This window comes from Sminthopsis crassicaudata, chromosome 1 (assembly GCF_048593235.1).
Source record: "Sminthopsis crassicaudata isolate SCR6 chromosome 1, ASM4859323v1, whole genome shotgun sequence".
Classification (NCBI taxonomy): domain Eukaryota; kingdom Metazoa; phylum Chordata; class Mammalia; order Dasyuromorphia; family Dasyuridae; genus Sminthopsis; species Sminthopsis crassicaudata.
This window is the reverse complement of record NC_133617.1, coordinates 71009092-71030205: the sequence shown is the minus strand read 5'-3', so window position 1 is coordinate 71030205 and position 21114 is coordinate 71009092. Positions and strand designations below refer to the sequence as shown.

The following is a 21114-nucleotide window of genomic DNA, read 5'->3' as shown; positions in this document are numbered from 1 at the left end:
GGATGAGAAAATATAGGAAGTCAAGGTTGGAGAGATCATGGGACAACAAGCACACTAGTACCTTTTTGGTGGCGCTCCAAGTGGGTCAGACCATTTTGGAAGACAATTTGGAACTATGTGAAGAAAGCAACACAATGTTCAGACCTCTTTATCTAAAAACTCCAATGTTTGGCATCTGGTTTCAAGACCAAAGAATAAATCTAATACAAATGTTTGTAGTAGTGCTGTTTACAGTAGTGAAGAACTGGAAATAAAGCAAATAGCAATTGATTGGAGAATTGCAAAATAAATTTTAGAATTTGTGTAATCTCCAACTGCACCATAAGAAGCAATGAATATGAAAAACAGAGAGAATCAAGGGAAGATGTGCTATTCTCAGCCTCTTGTTCATCCCAGATTCCAGAATAAAAGGAGACTGCAGTACATCTAACTAGGTTTCCTTTAATGAATTTTTAGGAATATAAATGTAGATATTAGATGAGATGATCTCGGACATCTCTTTTAGCAATAAATCCCTGGTCAGTTGATTTCTACTATCCCATTTAGGATTAAATTTTTTTTTTTGTATTCTATGTGACAGGATCCCCAGATGCTAGTGGAAGAAGACCAAGGATTAAGATCAAATGCTAATGCCTTTAGTAAGAAAGCTCTACCCAACCTTATTTTTTTTTTCCTGAAAGTTATAAAACTTGTCAGTCATCCTCCAGGGACCTTGACTTTCCCATCTGTGGGGGTATACCATTCCTTCGCTCTGATCTCCTTCTCCCTGATGCTCACTGCCACCAAATAAGAGACTCCACAAAGATAGGCTGTCTTCTCCTCAGACCTAAAACAGGTTCCCAAAGATCTCCAGAACAGCAACCAGAGTATCAGGCCAAGAAAAAAGAACAGAGGAACAAATGACCTTCAGCATTTTTCGGGGTGGGGTGGGGTGGGGGCAAGCGAAGGTCCAAACGACTGGGGTAGAAGCTGGGTCAACTGGCTCAGACAGCTATGTGTACGTGCTCTCCCCAAGATGGCATAACCCTGGTGTACAGACCACCCTGCCCATTCCTACTCACAGGAGGAAGCCCACCAGGAAAAGAAATCACAACTACTTTATTCATGAACAGATTGGTGGTGTTTAAGACCCGGAAAGGGGATGGACACTGGCTCAGGTGAAAGTCTGCCACAGCCTGGCTCAGGTGCACATGCTCTGGGACCTAGCCCTACGAGGAGGAGGAAGGATGCCTGGGAAGTAGACCAGGAGGAGGGCCGTCGCCCAGGCTTGGCTTTCAGAATATAAATAAGTGGGGGAGGAGTGGGCAGCCAGAGGGCACAGACCCCTCTAAGTCCCAGATACTGAGGGTCCAGGCTATGAAAGGAATGCTACCCAAGGCTAGGAGGGGCCCGGCTCGGCCCGGCTCTAGGCATCCAGGGGGCGGGGGGGGGTCCAGGCAGAGACCGAAGGAGCACTGGGTGACCCTGCAGGTGGGGGGGTCCGGCGGGCCAGGAGACCAGCACTAGGTATCCAGGCGACACATCGGGGTATCGTACACCATCTGCAGGTTCACTTTGTGCCCCACTAGTTCTCGGATGTTGTTGATGCCGTACTTGATCATTGTGGGTCTAGAGGAGCAGGGAGGAATGTTAGAGGTTAATGGGGCCCCTGTGGCTCTGAGGTGTGCACGTGCACAAACACATGCATATACACAGAGACACAGATGCACACACCTACATACACAGACACGCACACACAAAGACACACATGTGCATGCACTCACACAATCACACACACTCTCCCCAAGCCCCCATCTGCATCTTGGCTCACTCTCTTACCTCTCCAGAGAAAGGCCCCAGGCAATGACAGATACGCCCTCGGGCAGCCCCATGGGCAGCAGCATCTCTGGCCGGAAGACCCCCGAGTTCCCCACCTCCACCCACTTCTTCAGACCTGCGAAGAGGAGGCAGAAAGGGAGGTTTGGGCCCCTGGGTGACTGCAGGGGAGTAACCGACCTCTCCAGCACTGGGGGCCTACAAGACACCTTCCTGAACAGACAGACGAAGGCCTAGGTCTGGGCCGTGCTAGGAGTGTGTCCAGTCCCTGGGTCTGCCCTGCCTCCCCCAGCAGATGTGTGGGGAGCTTTCTGCGCCAACTGCTGCCCATCTGTCTCTGCTCCCATCCTTTCATTCTGTCCCAGCACCTGTCCTTCCATCTGTCCATTTTTTCTCTTGTCTCCGCTCCGTTCTTCCCCTCATGGCTACCAGAAACACAGTCCAACTCCCCCTCCAAATCTGCTTACCTTGATGATAGTTGAAGACCTCCATGCTGGGCTCGGTGTAGGGGTTGTAGGCTGGCTTGAAGCGCAGGTTCGTAATGCCTGAGGAGGGGAAAGGAGGGGTTATTTGTTTCCTGGCCCCTCCCCCAAAGGCCGGCCTTTGTAGGGGGGCTCCCTCCCCCCTGCTGGGAACTGCCCTCACCAAGTTTGGTGAAGAACTCTTTGAGGATGCCCATAAGGTGGCCCAGGGTGAGGCCATAATCAGCTACCACTCCCTCGATCTGGTGGAACTCAGCCAGGTGGGTGGCGTCCAATGTCTCATTGCGGAAAACTCGGTCAATGGAGAAGTACTTGGCTGGGGAGAAGGGCTTCTAGAGGCAGGGGGAAAATTCAACTCAGTCAGTGGGAATGATGAATGGAAGGGGCAGCGCTTAAGAAACCAGCTGGACAGCCAGGAAAGGAATTGGTCAAGACCCAGGGATGGAAAGATGGAGACAAAAAAGGCAGGATCAGACGGAGCAGCCCCAGGAAAGGCTGTGCTGAGCACCTACACAGAGTTTTAACTCTGGCAAGGACTATTTCACACATTCTGTTCCCACTGTGCTTATATTCAAACAGTCAAATTGGCTCCTGAGGGAAACACTAAGCTTTCCCTCTACATTCCTCATCTTGAATGGCCAGGCCTGGGAAGTCCACAAGTATGAAGGAACCAGACACCAACAAGGTAAGGTGGCGTTGGACTTTAAAATGACCGAATGGGTGTTTCTACTGTGTCTCTAAAACAGGCCAGGGAAGACACTCTGTCAGTGGTCACTGGCTTGTTGGCTTGTGTGGCAGGTGGCCCAGAGAGCTGAGATGAAGTTGACTCTCTGCAGAGATAGGAAAACTGCGGTTTTAGGCAAATGGCCTAGAGGCGAGAGCAGCCACCTCGGATCCATGCACAAACAATATAATCTTACCACACTGATACTTTCCAGTGCCGTTGGATTGATATCTACTCTGTGTGCACACACCTGGTCACGTGCCCCTGTATGTACCTACACATGAGTGGGTTCAATTTTGAATTTTCTGAGTCCCTAATAAATGGTGCTAAGAATTAAAATCAAGCTCACTTATTACTTTTTATATCAGAAACCTGAGACCTGAGACAAAGATATTTAAAGAGAAGTGAGTTAATGTGAGGAATGGAATATCCTTGCATACCTTCTGGGCAAGGCGATAGAGTGCCCGAGCACTGGCAGCTGTGGTGTGTGTCCGGAGGAGGTTTTTCTGGGCCTCCTCCATTTTCCAGTCATATTTGTATCTGAGGGAAAATGGAAGTGAGAGGTCCACCTATTCTTCCTCTGTCCCTCCCTCCGCCTCTGAACTCCCCACACCCTTCAGGCTCTCACCCCTGAGAGCCGTAGCCACCCTGGGAGTGAATCCGCTTTACACGCTCCACGTAATCCATGGGGAAATCCAAGGCCTCTGCCGGGTCTAGGGGAGAGGGAGACAAAGAAGTGATGAAGAGATCGGAGGAAGCAGGCTGCCAAAGGGGGAGTCCTCCCCAGGATGCTTTCACGCATACAAAACACTTCAAACACAATATCTGAAAGCTCTCTCTGGCAGAGAAGGAAAAGAAGACTCAGAAAGTTGAGTGACTGGGCTCCCGGACAGCAAGTGTCAGAGACGGGGCTGGAGCTTCTACCCTGGCTCTATGCCATGTGGCTTCTTGGAGGGAAGCTACAAGGTCCAGAAAGGAAAAGAAAGGGGGCGGTGGAGAGAATGACATAATGGGCCTGAAAGGGGACAACGAAAGGCTGGAGACAAGGCAGAGTGGTACCAAGAGAGTCAAGGACTAACCCTTGAGGAAGAAAGTATCGTGCTGGTCCCGGGCTGGGTGCTGCTGGGGCTGGAAGAGGGCGTCAAAGTTCCAGAAGGAGCTCTCGATGAAGTTGTCGGTTGGCATTTCTGTGAAGCTAGAGGGAAGTCCAAGAGTCATCCATGATTGCTGTTAGCTTCACCTCAGAACCCACCAGATAGGCCAGATCTCTCCCTTCCCCCGCTTACCCCATCTCCAGGAAGATCTGTCGGAACTGGGTGCGAACTTTCATCAATGGGTGCAGGTGACCACCCTCAGGTAAGATACCTTTTGATGAGAAGTTGTATGCTTTGAATTTCACATCCCGCCAGGAGCCACTGGAAGCAGAACAACAGTTGGCTACGGCCCGATTTCCACTGTGAGCTCTGCAGCTCCCCAGCCCACTGCACACACCTGGAGATCATCTCAGGACTGAGCTCAGCCTCCTGCTTGGAGATGCTGGTGCTGAAGGCACTGCCCTTGCTCACCCAGTAGGTCTTCAGGATCCTGAAGCCACAGAGGAGATGGTTTGGTGGGATGACCTGGTTAGCACACAGAGCTGCCCCCTGGTGGGGAAACTGAATGCCAGGTAAGCATGGGGATGGCTCGGGAAGGGAGCTAAGAGGGGGAGCCCGTCTGCCAGGGATACAGCTCTGGAATGGGGATGGGGGCCGCTGGGAGAGGACTCACACTTCGGACAGCAGCTTCCTCTTCTTCAGTTCGTTCCTCTCCTTTTCACTCAGACGCTCGGCTTCCCCTTCCTGAACCAGCCGCAGTTTTGCCTGCACCAAGTCCTGCACGCTGTCCACCTACGCCAGTTATTAGAGTGTTTGAGGGGTGTCTCCAAGCTCTAACAGAGCAAGGACTGTCTTATCGAGCTAGGTATCCCCTCGGAGAGCCAGCACGGGGTCCAGCTCACAGCAGGCATTAACGTTTGTCAAACAGAGAAGTGACACTGCAGGGGTTCCGAGGATAGGCAGGAGGAAGCACAGCAGGATAGGAAGAAGCAAAAAGCAGATTTCAAAGAGAATCCGCTTCCTATTCTACCCAAGCCCCATGGAGCCAGAGTTAGAGAGGGATCTTCCACCAAGAGAAAGGCACCACATCTCCCTCCTTTGCTCCCCCCCCCACAGGAAGTCCCTCCCCACCTCACTCCCCAGAACCGCTGTCTGGTTCCAGCCTCACTTACAGCACGGAACACCCGGGGCCCACCAGGTGCATTTTTCTCTACACGGATCCACTTGCTGGACATGGCCTTGCTGAAGCCCACCTTGCCACTGGGCAGTTTCTGGGAGAAAACAGTAAGAAGATGGTGTTCAATAAGCTTTTAGTAAGGGATCCCAACGAGCAAGGCACCGTGCTAGATGTTGGGGAGTCCAAGGACGAAGAGAACCCCGGCCTTCACTAAACTTACATTGAGATACTTCACGTGAACAGGTAGCTAATTATAACGTTGTCTAAGAGAAGAGAGAAAGCAAAACCCAATGGGAGCGAGAGGCTGAAGGAGGCGGTGTCTGAGCTAAGGCATGAAAGGAACCCAGGGGCCGCCTAGACTCTCCCTGTCCCCCAGGCAGAGACATCCCACTGCCCCTTCCTAGAAGGCAAAGAACATAGATCTAGAAGTGAGAGGGACCAGAGAGGATCAAGTCCAACTCCTTCATTTTAAATGAGGAAACTGAAGATCAAAAGGGCAGGGCGGAGGTCAGTGTTTCCAGCAGAATTCAAACCCAAGTCCAGCCCTCTGACCATGACACTTCTCCCTCACCACTGCCTGGGAGCCCCACCATCTCCCAGCTGATCTCGAGGTCTGGGTCTGCTCCCGACTCCCTTTTTTCTTCACCCAACCTCCAAAATCATCTTCCAAAGTAACCCCATCATTTTCCTGCCAGCAGCAGCTCCCTAACATCCATACAAACCTAACATCTAAGGCTCTTCAAGATCTGATTACATTTTATCCTTCCAGTCCCATAGAACTACTTTGTTTCCAGCATTATACAATCTAGACCAAGTCTGTCCCTGACTATTTCTGACCTTCCTGTCCCATCTGTCCCTCCCTGCACTGCTGTAAGGGGCGTCCTTAGACCCCAGAGTGAGCTCCGGGACTGTCCTCTGCCTCTTTCTGCGCGCCCGACATGAGTGCGATGCCCGGCACATGAGAAGTGCTCCCCAGATGTTGGCCAGCCAGATACTGTCTCACACTTGTGCCCCACATATCTGCACGCACAGTCCTTCTCTCCTGTCCTTTACTCCCCGATGAGCAAAGGCTTCTAACCTTCCTGACGTTTCCAGACTAGAGCATGAATAAATAGCTACTGAGCCAAAGCGTCATCCAGAACCATCCTCCCCAGGCTTCCCGAGCCACTTAGTACCATGAGCTCACTCTGCGCCAGGCCCTCGGGAGGGAGGCTGTGGAAGACCCTGGCCTCGTGGCTGCCTTCCCGGGCGGTCTCCTGGCCCTCAGGCGTAAGCTCCCATCGCTGGGTGGATCGGAGTTCAGCCTCAATGACCTAGGCCCAGAAGAATAAAGCTGTCAGGTCCAAGCCTTCCTCCTCAGCTCCATTTCCCCTGTCTTTGCACTGTATCCAGATGTGGCCCCTCCTCCTGCCCCCTCCATGCCCAGGTGTGGCCCCTCCTCCTGCCCCCTCCCTGCCCAGGTGTGGCCCCTCCTCCTGCCCCCTCCATGCCCAGATGTGGCCCCTCCTCCTGCCCCCTCCATGCCCAGATGTGGCCCCTCCTCCTGCCCCCTCCCTGCTCCTCCATGCCCAGGTGTGGCCCCTCCTCCTGCCCCCTCCCTGCTCCTCCATGCCCAGGTGTGGCCCCTCCTCCTGCCCCCTCCCTGCCCAGATGTGGCCCCTCCTCCTGCCCCCTGCCTGGTCCTCCATGCCCAGATGTGGCCCCTCCTCCTGCCCCCTGCCTGGTCCTCCATGCCCAGGTGTGGCCCCTCCTCCTGCCCCCTCCCTGCCCAGATGTGACCCCTCCTCCTGCCCCCTCCATGCCCAGATGTGGCCCCTCCTCCTGCCCCCTGCCTGGTCCTCCATGCCCAGATGTGGCCCCTCCTCCTGCCCCCTGCCTGGTCCTCCATGCCCAGATGTGGCCCCTCCTCCTGCCCCCTCCATGCCCAGATGTGGCCCCTCCTCCTGCCCCCTCCATGCCCAGATGTGGCCCCTCCTCCTGCCCCCTCCCTGCCCAGGTGTGGCCCCTCCTCCTGCCCCCTCCCTGCCCAGGTGTGGCCCCTCCTCCTGCCCCCTCCATGCCCGGGTGTGGCCCCTCCTCCTGCCCCCTCCCTGCCCGGGTGTGGCCCCTCCTCCTGCCCCCTCCATGCCCAGGTGTGGCCCCTCCTCCTGCCCCCTTCATGCCCAGGTGTGGCCCCTCCTCCTGCCCCTCCATGCCCAGGTGTGGCCCCTCCTCCTGCCCCTCCATGCCCAGATGTGGCCCCTCCTCCTGCCCCCTCCATGCCCAGGTGTGGCCCCTCCTCCTGCCCCCTCCATGCCCAGATGTGGCCCCTCCTCCTGCCCCCTCCATGCCCAGGTGTGGCCCCTCCTCCTGCCCCCTTCATGCCCAGGTGTGGCCCCTCCTCCTGCCCCTCCATGCCCAGGTGTGGCCCCTCCTCCTGCCCCTCCATGCCCAGATGTGGCCCCTCCTCCTGCCCCCTCCATGCCCAGGTGTGGCCCCTCCTCCTGCCCCCTCCATGCCCAGATGTGGCCCCTCCTCCTGCCCCCTCCATGCCCAGGTGTGGCCCCTCCTCCTGCCCCCTCCATGCCCAGATGTGGCCCCTCCTCCTGCCCCCTCCATGCCCAGGTGTGGCCCCTCCTCCTGCCCCCTCCATGCCCAGGTGTGGCCCCTCCTCCTGCCCCCTCCATGCCCAGGTGTGGCCCCTCCTCCTGCCCCCTCCATGCCCAGGTGTGGCCCCTCCTCCTGCCCCCTCCCTGCCCAGATGTGGCCCCTCCTCCTGCCCCCTCCCTGCCCAGGTGTGGCCCCTCCTCCTGCCCCCTCCATGCCCAGGTGTGGCCCCTCCTCCTGCCCCTCCATGCCCAGATGTGGCCCCTCCTCCTGCCCCCTGCCTGGTCCTCCATGCCCAGATGTGGCCCCTCCTCCTGCCCCCTCCCTGCCCAGGTGTGGCCCCTCCTCCTGCCCCCTGCCTGGTCCTCCATGCCCAGATGTGGCCCCTCCTCCTGCCCCCTCCATGCCCAGATGTGGCCCCTCCTCCTGCCCCCTGCCTGGTCCTCCATGCCCAGATGTGGCCCCTCCTCCTGCCCCCTCCATGCCCAGATGTGGCCCCTCCTCCTGCCCCTCCATGCCCAGATGTGGCCCCTCCTCCTGCCCCTCCATGCCCAGGTGTGGCCCCTCCTCCTGCCCCCTCCCTGCCCAGATGTGGCCCCTCCTCCTGCCCCCTCCCTGCCCAGGTGTGGCCCCTCCTCCTGCCCCCTGCCTGGTCCTCCATGCCCAGATGTGGCCCCTCCTCCTGCCCCCTCCCTGCCCAGGTGTGGCCCCTCCTCCTGCCCCCTCCATGCCCAGGTGTGGCCCCTCCTCCTGCCCCTCCATGCCCAGATGTGGCCCCTCCTCCTGCCCCCTGCCTGGTCCTCCATGCCCAGGTGTGGCCCCTCCTCCTGCCCCCTGCCTGGTCCTCCATGCCCAGATGTGGCCCCTCCTCCTGCCCCTCCATGCCCAGGTGTGGCCCCTCCTCCTGCCCCTCCATGCCCAGGTGTGGCCCCTCCTCCTGCCCCCTCCCTGCCCAGATGTGGCCCCTCCTCCTGCCCCCTCCCTGCCCAGGTGTGGCCCCTCCTCCTGCCCCCTGCCTGGTCCTCCATGCCCAGATGTGGCCCCTCCTCCTGCCCCCTCCCTGCCCAGGTGTGGCCCCTCCTCCTGCCCCCTCCATGCCCAGGTGTGGCCCCTCCTCCTGCCCCTCCATGCCCAGATGTGGCCCCTCCTCCTGCCCCCTGCCTGGTCCTCCATGCCCAGGTGTGGCCCCTCCTCCTGCCCCCTGCCTGGTCCTCCATGCCCAGATGTGGCCCCTCCTCCTGCCCCTCCATGCCCAGGTGTGGCCCCTCCTCCTGCCCCTCCATGCCCAGATGTGGCCCCTCCTCCTGCCCCCTGCCTGGTCCTCCATGCCCGGGTGTGGCCCCTCCTCCTGCCCCCTCCATGCCCAGGTGTGGCCCCTCCCCCGCCCCTCCCTGGCCCCTCACGCGCAGGCCGCGGCCCTGCATCCCCGGGCTGTGTCTGCTCCCGCCGCCTGGCCGGCCCCCAGCCTCCCCGGGCCGTTCCCTGCGCTCCGCCGGCCCCAGCCCGGTTGCATCAGCCGGCCCCGTCCGTAGACCCCGCGCCGCCTTACCTCCCCCAACGCCTGCAGGCTTTTGACGGCGCCCACCACCAATTGGTGATCTAGGCCCAGCGCGCTCGCCAGCTCCAAGCTGTCCAGACCCCCATCGCCGCCTTCCAGCCGCTGCAAGAGCAACTGAGCAACCGGCCCGTCAGCCATGTCTGAGTCTAGAAGACGGGAAAAGGCACGTCGGAAGCGGAAGCTCCGCAGTCCGGAAGAGCGAGGCCCACCATTTTGGGTGTGGCGCGGGCTTCGCCGCGGCCGCCATCTTGAGTGAGTCAGACCTGCCTTCGCGGCGCTCCAACGGAGGGCGAAAGAGAAGGACGGGGCCGAGGGGCGGTGGGGTTGAGAGGGGGACCGCGGCGGAGAGGGGGCGGGCGGCCTTTTCCTGGGGGTCCCTTCGTGCGGTGGCCCCTCGCACTGACTCCAGGCCAGTCTTTAACCGCAGTCACTCCCCCGGGTGGTCCCAGGGCGAGGAGGCAGCGCCTCCGGGCCGCGTGGAGGGAGCTGGGACGCCCACCCCTGCGGCCAGACCCCGGGGTCGGCGGGCAGAGAGCCTGGGGAGACCCCAGGGTACCACTAAGAAACCGAGCGGGACGTAGGGGCGGAGACCCCTCCCCCTGGCCCAGCCCATCTCGGAGCCCGTGGGGGCCCGGCCTGGGGCAGGTTGGAGGCCGGACTTGTGGCCGGGCCTAACCCAGCACCCTCCGGGTGACCTCCGAGCGCCTGCAGGACCCCGATTCTTCTCTCCCCCCTTGTCCCGGGGTCCTGGCGCTTTGTAAACTCGGAGCACCTGAATGAGGGCCTTTAAAAGTGATTAAAGCTCATTCTTGCTTCTGTATATTCACATTGGAAATTCAACGTTAGTAAAGAATTCTGAAATCTGAATGAAGATGTGCTCGAGCTGCAAAGACTGCAGAAAAAGAAAGGAAACTTTGGAAGCCGAGGGTGAAACCGTTAGCAGAAGCGGTTCTTCCTTTGAGTGGTCCCCCTCCCCGCCTACCTCCCCTTCCCTCCCCATTGAAAAGTTGAGAGTTTTTACATTTCAGAAACTATTTGAGAACACAGTGCTTGCTATAATCAGGCATAGGAGGGGGAAAGGAGAGCCGCTGTCTAAACGGTTTTCCATTGTTCCATTAAAAAAAAAGCTCTCCGGCAGCCCCCTCCTCTAAGGGCGTCCAGGACAGGCGCAGCGGGTGGAAAAGGACAACAGACCACACACCCGTGCCCCCTGACTGTGCCCACGTTATCCCCAGCTTTCCCTCGCATTCACACTCCGCTTATCACAGCACATGGTCTTAACATATCTGCATCTGAGCATGTTTGTGGACAGGGAAAGGTGTTTCCTGGGTGCCTTGTCACAGAGGCTAACTGAAGAGGGTCGATCTGGGGAGGGCAAATTCATACTGTGTAAAAGCCGATTTCCATAGAGGTCTTCAAAAGAACTCACTTAGCTAAACTAAAGCAAGAATTGTCCGTCAGTGTGCCCGGCCCTGTGTGGGGACCTGGGGGGCCGAGGGAGGAGAGAATCGTGGCGGTTAAGGTATTTTGTACTTTCCAAAATACTTTTCCACAAAGATCCATCACAGCTGGAAGGGATCTCCCGGGCCAGGGAGTCCAACTCTGTTCTTTTATAGTTGAGAAACTAAAGTCCTTGTGATCTCACTTAAAAACCACAGTAATAATGTTGGGTTAGTGGGGTTCAAAGTTTATTTATAGTCAGTGCCTTACATATTGTAAACATTTGTATAATGTTTGTTGAATTGTTGGGTTTAATTTGGCAGGTGGAGAAACAGGCCCAGAAAGTAAGGAGTCAAGTAAAAGGTCAGACAGCAGAGCTAGCACCAGAACTGAGGTGTGCTCATGCTCAAATTGGCTCTTTCTATTATAAACTCTCCCCACCTTTCACCCCTCATCCCTTCTCCCTTATTCCCCATTTCACTAAGGTAACAGAATCCAACACAAATCTACCTAATCCTTACTATCTTAATATTTACAATAACAACAACACTCATTTCTATGATACGTTAAGGTTTACAAAGCACTTTCTGTAGAACAAGCTTGGTTAGTGTAGTTATTAATTATCTGGATGAGGAATGCTCAATTATGACTGATGAGGAAATGGAGGCCCAGAGGTGTTAGGAGAGTGAAGGTCACAAAAAATAGCAACTGGCAGAGCCAGTGTTAAAATTCTGTTCTTCAGACAATACTGCCTTTGGGTGGACATTGCTTGAAGCCCTGGGAAGATCTGAGGAAGAGTTCCTGCACTTCTTGCTTTGAAACTCCTGACTCTGGCTCTCACACCTATCCTGCAGAACCAACCGGTTGTGTGGGAATACAGCCGGAATAAGAAGCCCTTGGGCCCTGGGGCCACCCCCCCCAACCTAGTGATTTTTTTAGTTTTGGCTTTTACCTAAGAGATTCTGCCACTCACTAATCAAGCCACTATTTCCTCTTTTCCTTACTTTAAAAATTCCTTTCTGTTCTCCTAATCCTTGCTCTGGGGAAGACTCTTGGACCTACTTCATCATACCTGTTCCTCTTATACTGAGTCGCCCCCCCCCCCATTATTCCTCTCTTGTAATTAATTTACTGTAAATTATTGTAATTTATTCTGGCACAACCCTTTGAAAACTTGAGAATGAATTTTCCCTCACACAACCCCCTTCAGCTTCCAGCCCTAGCCCGAATCATAGGAAGCTATGGGTGCAGTAGAATGCTGCACCTGGATTTAGAAGACCTAGCTGGACACAGATCCTGCTATACCTGTTACCTGTATAACCTTGGACAATTCATCGCCCTGTCAGCCTTAGTTTTCTCGTTTATGAGATGGACTAAGGTTCCTTCCGATATTAAATCCTAATGAGACTGGACTAGCACACTGAGCCCTTTAAACCAAAATGGCACACTCTGCCAACTGTCTTATTGTCTGATTCCCAGCCTTAGGTCCTGACAAGCCTCCAAAGGACCATGTGTCCTAGAGGAACACGTATGTCTGGCACTGGGCCTCTTTTCTTCCTATTTACTGTGTTTAGGGATTGTTTCATTCTGCCTATACCTAGTGCCAATCAAACAGTAGACAATTAATAAATATTGATTGGTTGATTCCTGAGGGCTCAGCCCAGAACTTGAGGAAAGGGATTATATCTGTTGCCAGAAGGGGTCCCTCCTGGCAGTTGAGTCTCTTTCATTCCCCTCCCATATCTTATCTTGCTGACACAGTCTGCCTCTTTTTCCTTCTCTGGCTCCCCAGCTCCCCTTGCTCCCCACTCAACCAGGCCAAGCCGTTTGGGTTACAAAACCTCAGCAGTTTGTGGAAGACCACAGTGCCTATCTGCCCCTATCACCCCAAGGACAAAGGCTTCTTGCATAATGGTCGAAGAGCCACAAAGAGTGTAAAGGTGGAAGATCCTTTGGTCAGTTTCTCTGGAAGGCATCTGGTTACTGAAGGGGCCAGGCCATAAAAGTATTACATCAAAAGCTGGGGGGTGGGCTTCAATGAGAGATTAGGTGATTACTAGTCAAACACATTGTCCAGAATATTCTTATTTAAATTGGATTGGATGAGATCCCCTCTGAAGGGACTCTACTCTGCCCACTGTGAAAACAGCTAATCCAAATCTTCATTTTATGTATGAGGAACTTAAGCTGCAAAGAGGGTGGGGAATTTCCCCAAGGTCACCTGGGACAGAACTGGCCTGGTCCTGGAAAGAGTCAGGGATTTTCAATCCAGATAAGGTCTTGGATTTCACCTCCCTTACTTTCTGTGTGGTGGTCTTTAAACAGGTGTTTTGCCTCTGAGCAAGCACCCATTTTGTCTCTTATGGTGGTCCTGTCCCTTTGCGCACCCACTCTACCCAGACACCATTCACCCTTGCCGGCCGAGGGAGCCTTTGGAACTTCAGCCAGGCAGGCAGGGGAATCTCCTGTTCTGGGGCTTCCAGTCCAGCTACAGGAGGCTGAGATGAGGAGATGGGACCCCAGGGGGCATGAGGACCCCGCTATATCCGAGGTCCCATGGGAAAGTGCTGGCCCAGAAGAGCTGGAGGTAGAAGTTGGGAGCCTGTTGTGGAGGTCTGGCACAAAGAGAGCCCTCTTCCTGACCTGAAGGTTTCCTGGGGCTCTGCAGAGGGGCCTGGGGTTGGAGGAGGGGCAGACGTTGATTGCTTTTCTTGTACACATCCCCACCTCGCCCTTTAAGAGACCGGTGAGTAAAAAGGAGGGTAAACTGAAAAGGGGAGATTTGGGGGGCACTGGGGAGGGGTGGGCGGGCCTGGCCACCCCATCACGTGACTCGAATCGAGTCCGTGCGCTTCCCTCCCCCTTCTAGAGGAGCTGTGGGCGTCCCCCACAACGCGTGGTCGTTCCTCATTGGCTCGTGGCTGCAACCAATAGAAAGCAGCCATCTGGGAACCCAGCGTTCCGAGGCGCAGCCTAAAGTGCTGCGCCGGCTTGGGGCCAATCGGGAGGGGCCTTGCAGGTCCTGGGGCCAATGGGCGGGCTCAGGGGGCGGGCCTACGGGCCGGGCGGTGTTGGTTTGAGGGGGGCCGGGTATAAAGGCGGTCGGTGGTCGGCGGCTGCTGTCCCTACTGCAGAGCCGGAGTGTTGCTGTCGTCTGCGGATCCTGTGTCCGGACCCGATCCCCGCCGCCCCTACCTGACCCTTCCTGTCATGCTGCCGCTCCTGCTGCTGGGCCTAGTAGGCCTGGCCGAGGCCGCGGGGCCCGTGGTCCATTTCAAAGAGCAGTTCCTCGACGGAGGTAAATGAGGGGCTCCCGGGCCTGGGGCCCCGCCCCGTCTTGGACGCCCCGACCCTCCCGAGCGCCTCGCCCGCACGGCCCGGCCCTGCCCGCCCCAGCGGGGTTTCCTGGCTAGGGTGCCTCCCGTCGAGGTGGAGGGACGTTGAAGGGGCCGCGCGCACCCGCACCGGCCGCTGACACGGAGGGGGGGAGGGGGAGGGGGAGGGAGAGGGTCGCGCCCGGACCACTCTTGTCATCCCAGGAGTGTTGGAGGCGCTTAGGGCCACCGGAGTCCGCTTCCCTTGGGACGGCCCTGCATCCCCGCCCCTCTCCGGTGTGGTGGCTGCGGCCCTCCCCGGGGCCCCATCTTCCTCCATTAGCCCCGAAGGTGCCCAACATGAGGTCCCCCGGGCCATCCCTCTCTGTTCTGCAGCCACCTGCCACTGGCCACGGGCTTCCTCTCTTCCTCCATGCTTTCCCAAGCCTGTGCTGAGCTTGCTGCTTGGGCTGGGGGTGGGGGGAAGGGAGGCGGAAATGAGGGGCAGCAGGGCAGAGACCCCGGAGCAGGAGGCTTGGAACCCTTCTCCTGTCGGGGGGAGGGGAGGGGGGCGAGATTGGTTCCTGGAGAGTTAAACATGCCTTTGTGGACCTGCATAAATCGAGGTTCTAGGCAGATCCCAGATCTCGGAGGGACCAGAAGGGGCTAAGGGGGCATATTAATCCGGAATCTGCCTCCCAGCTTTGTTGACCTTGTGCAAAGCCTTCTGTGATTTACTTTGCCCATTCAGCAAATGAAGGCAGGCCAATTGGCATGAAGAAGGAGCTTTCCCTTTCTGACATTTTGGGGGCTGGGTAGCTGGAGAAGATTGTTGAAGGGGCTGCTCCTTATCAGCTGGTGGCTTGAAGGAGTGGTGGAGAGTCCCTTAGAAAGCTCTGCTCTCTGAAGCTTCTTATGGGAGGCTAAGTTAGGGTGGACAGGAAGGTGGTCACAGATCTCCCATGTTCCACTTGCCCAGTGTTGGGGAACATGAGGACACTAACTTACTTCTCTCCTCAGACGCTTGGGAGGATCGTTGGGTGGAATCTAAGCATAAGAATGACTATGGCAAGTTTAAGCTGTCCTCTGGGAAGTTCTATGGTGATGAAGAGAAGGACAAAGGTAAGGGGCTGCATTTCTGCTCATTCTGGGAGTGTGCTAAGGGAGAAGTTCCTTGCTTTTTAACGGAGGTCTCAATTTCCTCATTTATAAAGTGAGAAGGTTGGGGTTAAATCTCTTAAGGTCCCTACCAACTGTGAAAGTTACTCTTGATTACATTGAGGCTGTGCCCATCTGTGGGGATTGGGCCTGGGACAGGAGACCTAGATGACTGGCTGCTGCCTGGGTTTTGAGAGGGGAGCAGTGGGATGCGAGACACCTTCCTTACACTGGGGGCAACTTTCTCACCATGCCTGTAGGACTTCAGACAAGTCAGGATGCTCGATTCTATGCCTTGTCTTCGCGCATGGAGCCCTTCAGCAACAAGGGCCAGACGTTGGTGGTGCAGTTCACTGTGAAACATGAGCAGAACATTGACTGTGGAGGTGGTTATGTGAAGCTGTTCCCTGCCAGCCTAGACCAGGCCAGCATGCATGGAGACTCGGAGTACAACATCATGTTTGGTAAGGATCCATAGGCCCATTCCCCTGCCTTTGGTGGTCCTGGCTAATCTGAAAGAGAAGACCTGGTTGGTCTTCTCAAAAGTAGGAAGTGGAAGATTGGGGAGGAAAAGTGTGACCTGGCTCCAGGCTCCTTGCCTTCATTCTGGCTAACTGGGAGAGGGGAGTCTGGATTCTCTGCTCAGTTTCCCCCTTGACTCTTCTTCAGGCCCTGACATCTGTGGCCCAGGGACCAAGAAGGTGCATGTTATCTTTAACTACAAAGGCAAGAACATGCTGATCAACAAGGACATTCGCTGCAAGGTGGGTTACCTGACAATGAGGAGGCAGAGAGAATGGGCTGGGCCCTAAGACCTCATTCCTTCATAACTTATTGTCCTCCTGCTTTGCCTAGGATGATGAATTCACCCACTTATACACCCTGATTGTACGGCCAGACAACACATACGAAGTGAAGATAGACAATGTTCAAGTGGAATCTGGTAACATGGAAGATGACTGGGACTTCCTGCCTCCCAAGAAAATCAAGGATCCTGAGGCCAAGAAGCCTGAGGACTGGGATGAGCGACCCAAGATTGATGACCCCACAGACACAAAGCCAGAGGTAGGTTGCTTGTGTTTGGGAACTTTCCTGGCTAATGCCTATCTGCTGGCCATCATCTGTGTCCATTCCCTTCTTGCCCCTTTCCCCAACTGTGAGAAAAAAGGGTTTCTAGGGCCTAATGGTATATGCTTATTGGCTGCAAGGACTGGGAGAAACCTGAACACATTCCTGACCCAGATGCTCAGAAACCTGAGGATTGGGATGAAGAGATGGATGGGGAGTGGGAGCCACCCGTGATCCAGAACCCCGAGTACAAGGTGAGGCTGGGAGGCTGACTTGTCTGATGGGGCCAGGCAGTGAGAGCAATGGCAGCCTGGGGATGACCTTTCCCATTTCCCCCACTCCTCTTAGGGCGAATGGAAGCCCCGGCAGATCGACAATCCTGACTACAAAGGCAAGTGGTTGCATCCAGAGATAGACAATCCCGAGTATACCCCTGACCCCAACCTTTATGCATATGACAGCTTTGGTGTGCTGGGTCTGGACCTGTGGCAGGTGAGCAATGTCACTGATCAGGGTGCTCTTTGGTGCCCGCTGGTGCTGAAGGGGGGGAGTCTGACCTTTCTCTGTTTGTAGGTGAAGTCTGGTACCATCTTTGATAATTTCCTCGTCACCAATGATGAGTCATATGCAGAAGAGTTTGGTGAAGAGACCTGGGGGGCCACAAAGGTAATTAGATACCCCTTCAGGAGTGGGGGGGCAACCCCAGCACTGCTTTCAGACCACATGGTAGTCTTGGGGGCAAAAGGATTGGGATGAGGATGGGAGGTGGAGAGCAGGGTCTGAGGTGTGTGCATCCGGCAGGAGGCCGAGAAGAAGATGAAGGAGCAGCAGGATGAGGCAGAGCGACAGCGTGAGGAAGAGGAGGAGAAAAAACTGAAGGAGGAAGAAGAGGCAGGAGAGAAGGATGACGAGGACAGAGATGATGATGACAAAGAGGATGAGGATGAGGAGGAGAAGGAGGAAGAGGATGATGAAGATGGTGCCCAGCCCAAGGATGAGCTGTAGGGGGCTGCTGCCTACCTGGCCAGGGCCAGGACTGAGGCTGGGGGCACCCCGGGGGGGGGGGGCCAGGCCGGGAGCCAACTAATGTCTCTATGAGACTGGAGAACTGTTTCCAATGGGTAGGGTTGTTTGTTTGGGGTTGGGTGTTTTGTTTGTTTTTGTTGTTTTTTAAACTGGTGTCTGTCTTCACTCTCCCTCAGGTCCCTCTGCCCCCATCAGCTTCTTGGGGAGAGCAGGTAGTGTGGGGCACCCTTTAGCCATGGGTGTGGGGATCCCGGGTGTCACTCTACATGGATGCTCAGCCTCCCTGTTGACTGCCCAGGGATAGAGACTTCTGATCCTAAGCTGCCTCCTTTCCCCAATTGGCCTCAAGTCCCGGCTCCACCGTTTTTGTTTTTGTTTTTTTTTTTTTCTTCCCCATCCTCAGGAGCCAGAGAGAAGGGGAGAGGTCTGTCAGCCTGACCCTGCCCTTAGGTATCCCATAGCACTGAGGGGGGCTAGGGTTTGGCCAATAGCGCCTAAGCCAAACTCTTTGCTCCCTTTTTCCCCTCTGCCAGGGCTGAGGGCAGGGGTGGGGGCAGAGCCCCTGTTGGTGGGGAGGTAGGGAAGGGGTGTCCGTTCTTGCTTGGTCACATTGAGAATGTAAGAACAACAAAAAAGAAATTTCTATTAAATTAAGTTTTGTGTCTCCCTCATGTGTTTTAATTTCTTGGGGGTAGGGGAAAGCAGCAAGTAAGCTTCCTGGTTCTCTGAGTTGCTGCCCAGTTCTGGTGGAAGGGAAGGGATGGGAGCTGATGGAGAGGAATACAGAGATTCCTACATTTGTTCTGTCTGTTGGCTGCTCTAGCCAGAGAAGATGGAATGGGTTTGTTCTCTTTAGTCTCCTCGCCTTTGGTCTGTTAACTTTCCCCACCTGTGTGGTAGGTCTCAGAGTTCTGAAAAATGAAAAGAGTTTGTGCAGGGCTTCTCTCCTGGAAGCTGAAGCCTAGTTTATGAAGGAAAACTTTTGGGAGGATTTCTTAACAAAATTTGCTGACTACAAGCCTAACAAACATAACTTTTAATATATAAAACAGAAAGTTTAATCAGTGTTCATAAGTATAAGATTTAATTTGGTAACAACACTGGGTTCCTTTGCAAGTGTCTAGATAACTTATTTTTTATTGATACAGGATCATTAGTTACCACATCCTTTTTTTTTTCCCCTGAGGCTGGGGTTAAGTGACTTGCCCAGAGTCACACAGCTAGAAAGTGTTAAGTGTTTGAGACCAGATTTGAACTCTCCTCCTCCTGAATTGAATGGTGCTCTATCCACTGCGCCACCTAGCTGCCCCACTAGTCCCCACTTCCTAAAACAAAACTTCCACCTTTCCTGGCAATATAGTCAAGGAAAATCACACCAAAGCAATGCATGAAAATGTGTTTTTATTCTGTACCACAGTATGACTACTATGCCAAGGGAGCCCTGTTACCAAGTTTTCTACAGTTATCACTGGTCATTTCATTGATAAAAAATGTTTTTTAAGTCTCCCATTTTTCTTTATTGTCAGGATATAAATTCTAGTTCTATGCTATGCATTACCACATACAAGTTTTTTCCCCCCTTGAGTCAGGATCATCTGCAAAAATAGTCCATTAAGTTCATACTCAATCCTTTGAAGTCTTGTCACAGAAAGGGCTTCTGTGAATTTTTTTTTTTTAAATATACATGGATCCTACTCTTTTTTTTGACCTCTTAGTTGGGTAGGTGGTGGAGCATACATTCCAGTAATTGTGCCAGAGTATGTAAATTCAGTTTGGTGACTTCGAATAATTCTCATTTTTTTTTTTTTTTTGGCCAGGAAGACAGGATGAGGATATTTTTTTCAAATAAAGCTTGTGTTGTGTTCAAGAAATAAGGGGTTAAAGCTAATTTGAGAGTCCTTGATAGTAGCTGTTTATATGGCCAAGGTCCTATATAGATTGCTTTGTACATGGTAAGCTTTTAAGTTGCTGGAATGGAGGAAATGAAAGTGGAACTGTACCTAGGCTGGGTTCCTGCATGAGGTTCTTGGGGAGGGTGTGGCCATTTTCAGATAGAGAGGTTGGCAGAATTTGGTTCTGGGATAGGGTTTGAAAGGGACCATTAAGTCTTGAGCTATGCAGAATGCAAATACCAGAGAAGGGGAGACCAAGGATATGATGTGGCAGATGAGCTCTCCAAAGCTAACATATATATAGTGTTTACTATGTTCCAGGCACTGTGCTAAGTGCTTCACAATGATCTCCTTTGATCCTCATAACCCTGGAAGGTAGGTGGTGTTCCTCCCTCATTTTGTAGATGGGGTAACATACAAACAGGTTAAGTGACTTGCTGGTCAGAATCTGAGATGAGATTTGAACTTGGGTCTGTATCCACTGCCACTTGGCTGCCTGAAGAGGTGGGACATTCTGGAAAGGGAGGCAAGCCAGACTCATCCAGGGGAGGGATCCTCCACAATATAAAGACTGGGGGAAGAACTAAAGCTGTTTATTAGCTGGATAGGAGATGGGTGGAGCATATGTTACCTTAAAGAAGCTGCTGAAGAATTAGAAGACTTAAGCTTGGCTCTTGGGCCCAGAACTAAACTCACTGGATGGATGTTACTTCCTGACAAATAATAAAATGGGTGATGGGTGGGTTTCACTGGGCTGCTTTTTATAGGGATCCCTGATCAGAGATACAGGAGGTGACCTCAGAGTTGCTTTCCATTCTTGTAATGCCATTCAAAGTCCTTTGGTCTCATTCCCAATCTTCTTTGTAGATGACCAAGTTGTCCCAGAGATGAGAAGGGTTCATCAATGTTCACCCAGAGGCCCTACAGAAGATTCAAGTTCCCTAACTCTAATCATTACCCTTTTTGCTACAATAACACTATCGAATAGCTACATTGTATCTTTCCTAAAGTTGGGAACTCTCATAAGGTGTTTGAAAAAATGAGTGATGATAAATGACGGGCTGTAGGATACTATTCCCCTACGGCCTCCCTTATCATTCCTATACTTTCTAAAACAAAGTGTCCCTCCCTAGCCACAAATCCCCTATATTTCCACTTACTACAATCTAGCAGGATTGTATTTGTATCCTTAGTGCTTAACATAATGCTTGGTACTTATTTAATGTGTTTAACAAAATGCTTGTTCATTAAGATATTTACTCCTTGAATTTAGCAAGCTGGTGGATGAGAAAGAGATGAACTAGATTGAGATTTGATAAATATCTGTTAAGACCTACATGGTGGCACAGTGGGATGAAATTCTGGGCTTAAGTTAGGAAGACTCTTCCTGAGTTCAGATCTGGCCTCAGACATTAGCTGTATAACCTTGGGCAAGTCACTTAATCCTGTGTGCCTGTTTTCTCATCTGTAAAATAAGTTGCAGAAAAATAGTAAACGACTGCAGTATTTTTTCGAATAAAACCCCAAACAGGATCACAAAGAGTAGGACATGACCAAAACAGTTCCTCAACCAGGACAATGTACTGTTCTAGAGGCCAGAAACTGTCAAAAAGCTTACATTCTATTGGGTACACATGTTCATTTGTAAGCAGGGATGTACTGCATCTATTGAGCAAATCAAGCTGATTATTCAATTTTCAGTGTGTGCATTTGTGCCATGAAAATTGGCAAACATCATTTTGTTGATTATACTCTAGACCAGAAGTATCAAACACACAAC

At 53.7% G+C, this 21114-nt stretch overlaps 2 protein-coding genes across 2 annotated transcripts; one reads left to right on the top strand and one right to left on the bottom strand.

The window, feature by feature from the left end:
- Positions 1 to 1078: 1078 nt before the first annotated feature.
- On the bottom strand, positions 1079 to 10250 carry FARSA (phenylalanyl-tRNA synthetase subunit alpha). The gene is made up of 13 exons (XM_074287576.1): positions 9428 to 10250; positions 6468 to 6605; positions 5288 to 5386; positions 4789 to 4907; positions 4513 to 4605; positions 4308 to 4436; positions 4101 to 4216; positions 3650 to 3734; positions 3462 to 3561; positions 2461 to 2629; positions 2283 to 2360; positions 1819 to 1933; positions 1079 to 1608 (listed from the first exon to the last, which is right to left on the bottom strand). The coding sequence occupies exons 1-13, from the start codon at positions 9572 to 9574 to the stop codon at positions 1503 to 1505; spliced, it is 1494 nt and encodes a 497-aa protein (XP_074143677.1). The 5' UTR covers positions 9575 to 10250; the 3' UTR covers positions 1079 to 1502.
- Positions 10251 to 13902: 3652 nt separating this feature from the next.
- On the top strand, positions 13903 to 18109 carry CALR (calreticulin). The gene is made up of 9 exons (XM_074287890.1): positions 13903 to 14174; positions 15211 to 15312; positions 15609 to 15812; positions 16018 to 16112; positions 16204 to 16413; positions 16557 to 16670; positions 16765 to 16908; positions 16990 to 17082; positions 17218 to 18109. Exons 1-9 carry the CDS (start codon positions 14087 to 14089, stop codon positions 17419 to 17421), a joined length of 1254 nt encoding a protein of 417 aa, XP_074143991.1. The 5' UTR covers positions 13903 to 14086; the 3' UTR covers positions 17422 to 18109.
- Positions 18110 to 21114: the final 3005 nt, after the last annotated feature.

Excerpts from the sequence above, each read along its gene's own strand:
- CALR (XM_074287890.1), top strand. The coding sequence starts at position 14,087 with ATGCTGCCGCTCCTGCTGCTGGGCCTAGTAGGCCTGGCCGAGGCCGCG. Across the intron at positions 16,113-16,203 it reads ACAAGGACATTCGCTGCAAG|GATGATGAATTCACCCACTT; the intron begins GTGGGTTACCTG and ends TGCTTTGCCTAG. Across the intron at positions 16,671-16,764 it reads TCCAGAACCCCGAGTACAAG|GGCGAATGGAAGCCCCGGCA; the intron begins GTGAGGCTGGGA and ends CACTCCTCTTAG.
- FARSA (XM_074287576.1), bottom strand. The coding sequence starts at position 9,574 with ATGGCTGACGGGCCGGTTGCTCAGTTGCTCTTGCAGCGGCTGGAAGGC. Across the intron at positions 4,217-4,307 it reads CAGATCTTCCTGGAGATGGG|CTTCACAGAAATGCCAACCG; the intron begins GTAAGCGGGGGA and ends ACTTCCCTCTAG. Across the intron at positions 1,609-1,818 it reads TGGGGCCTTTCTCTGGAGAG|ACCCACAATGATCAAGTACG; the intron begins GTAAGAGAGTGA and ends CTGCTCCTCTAG.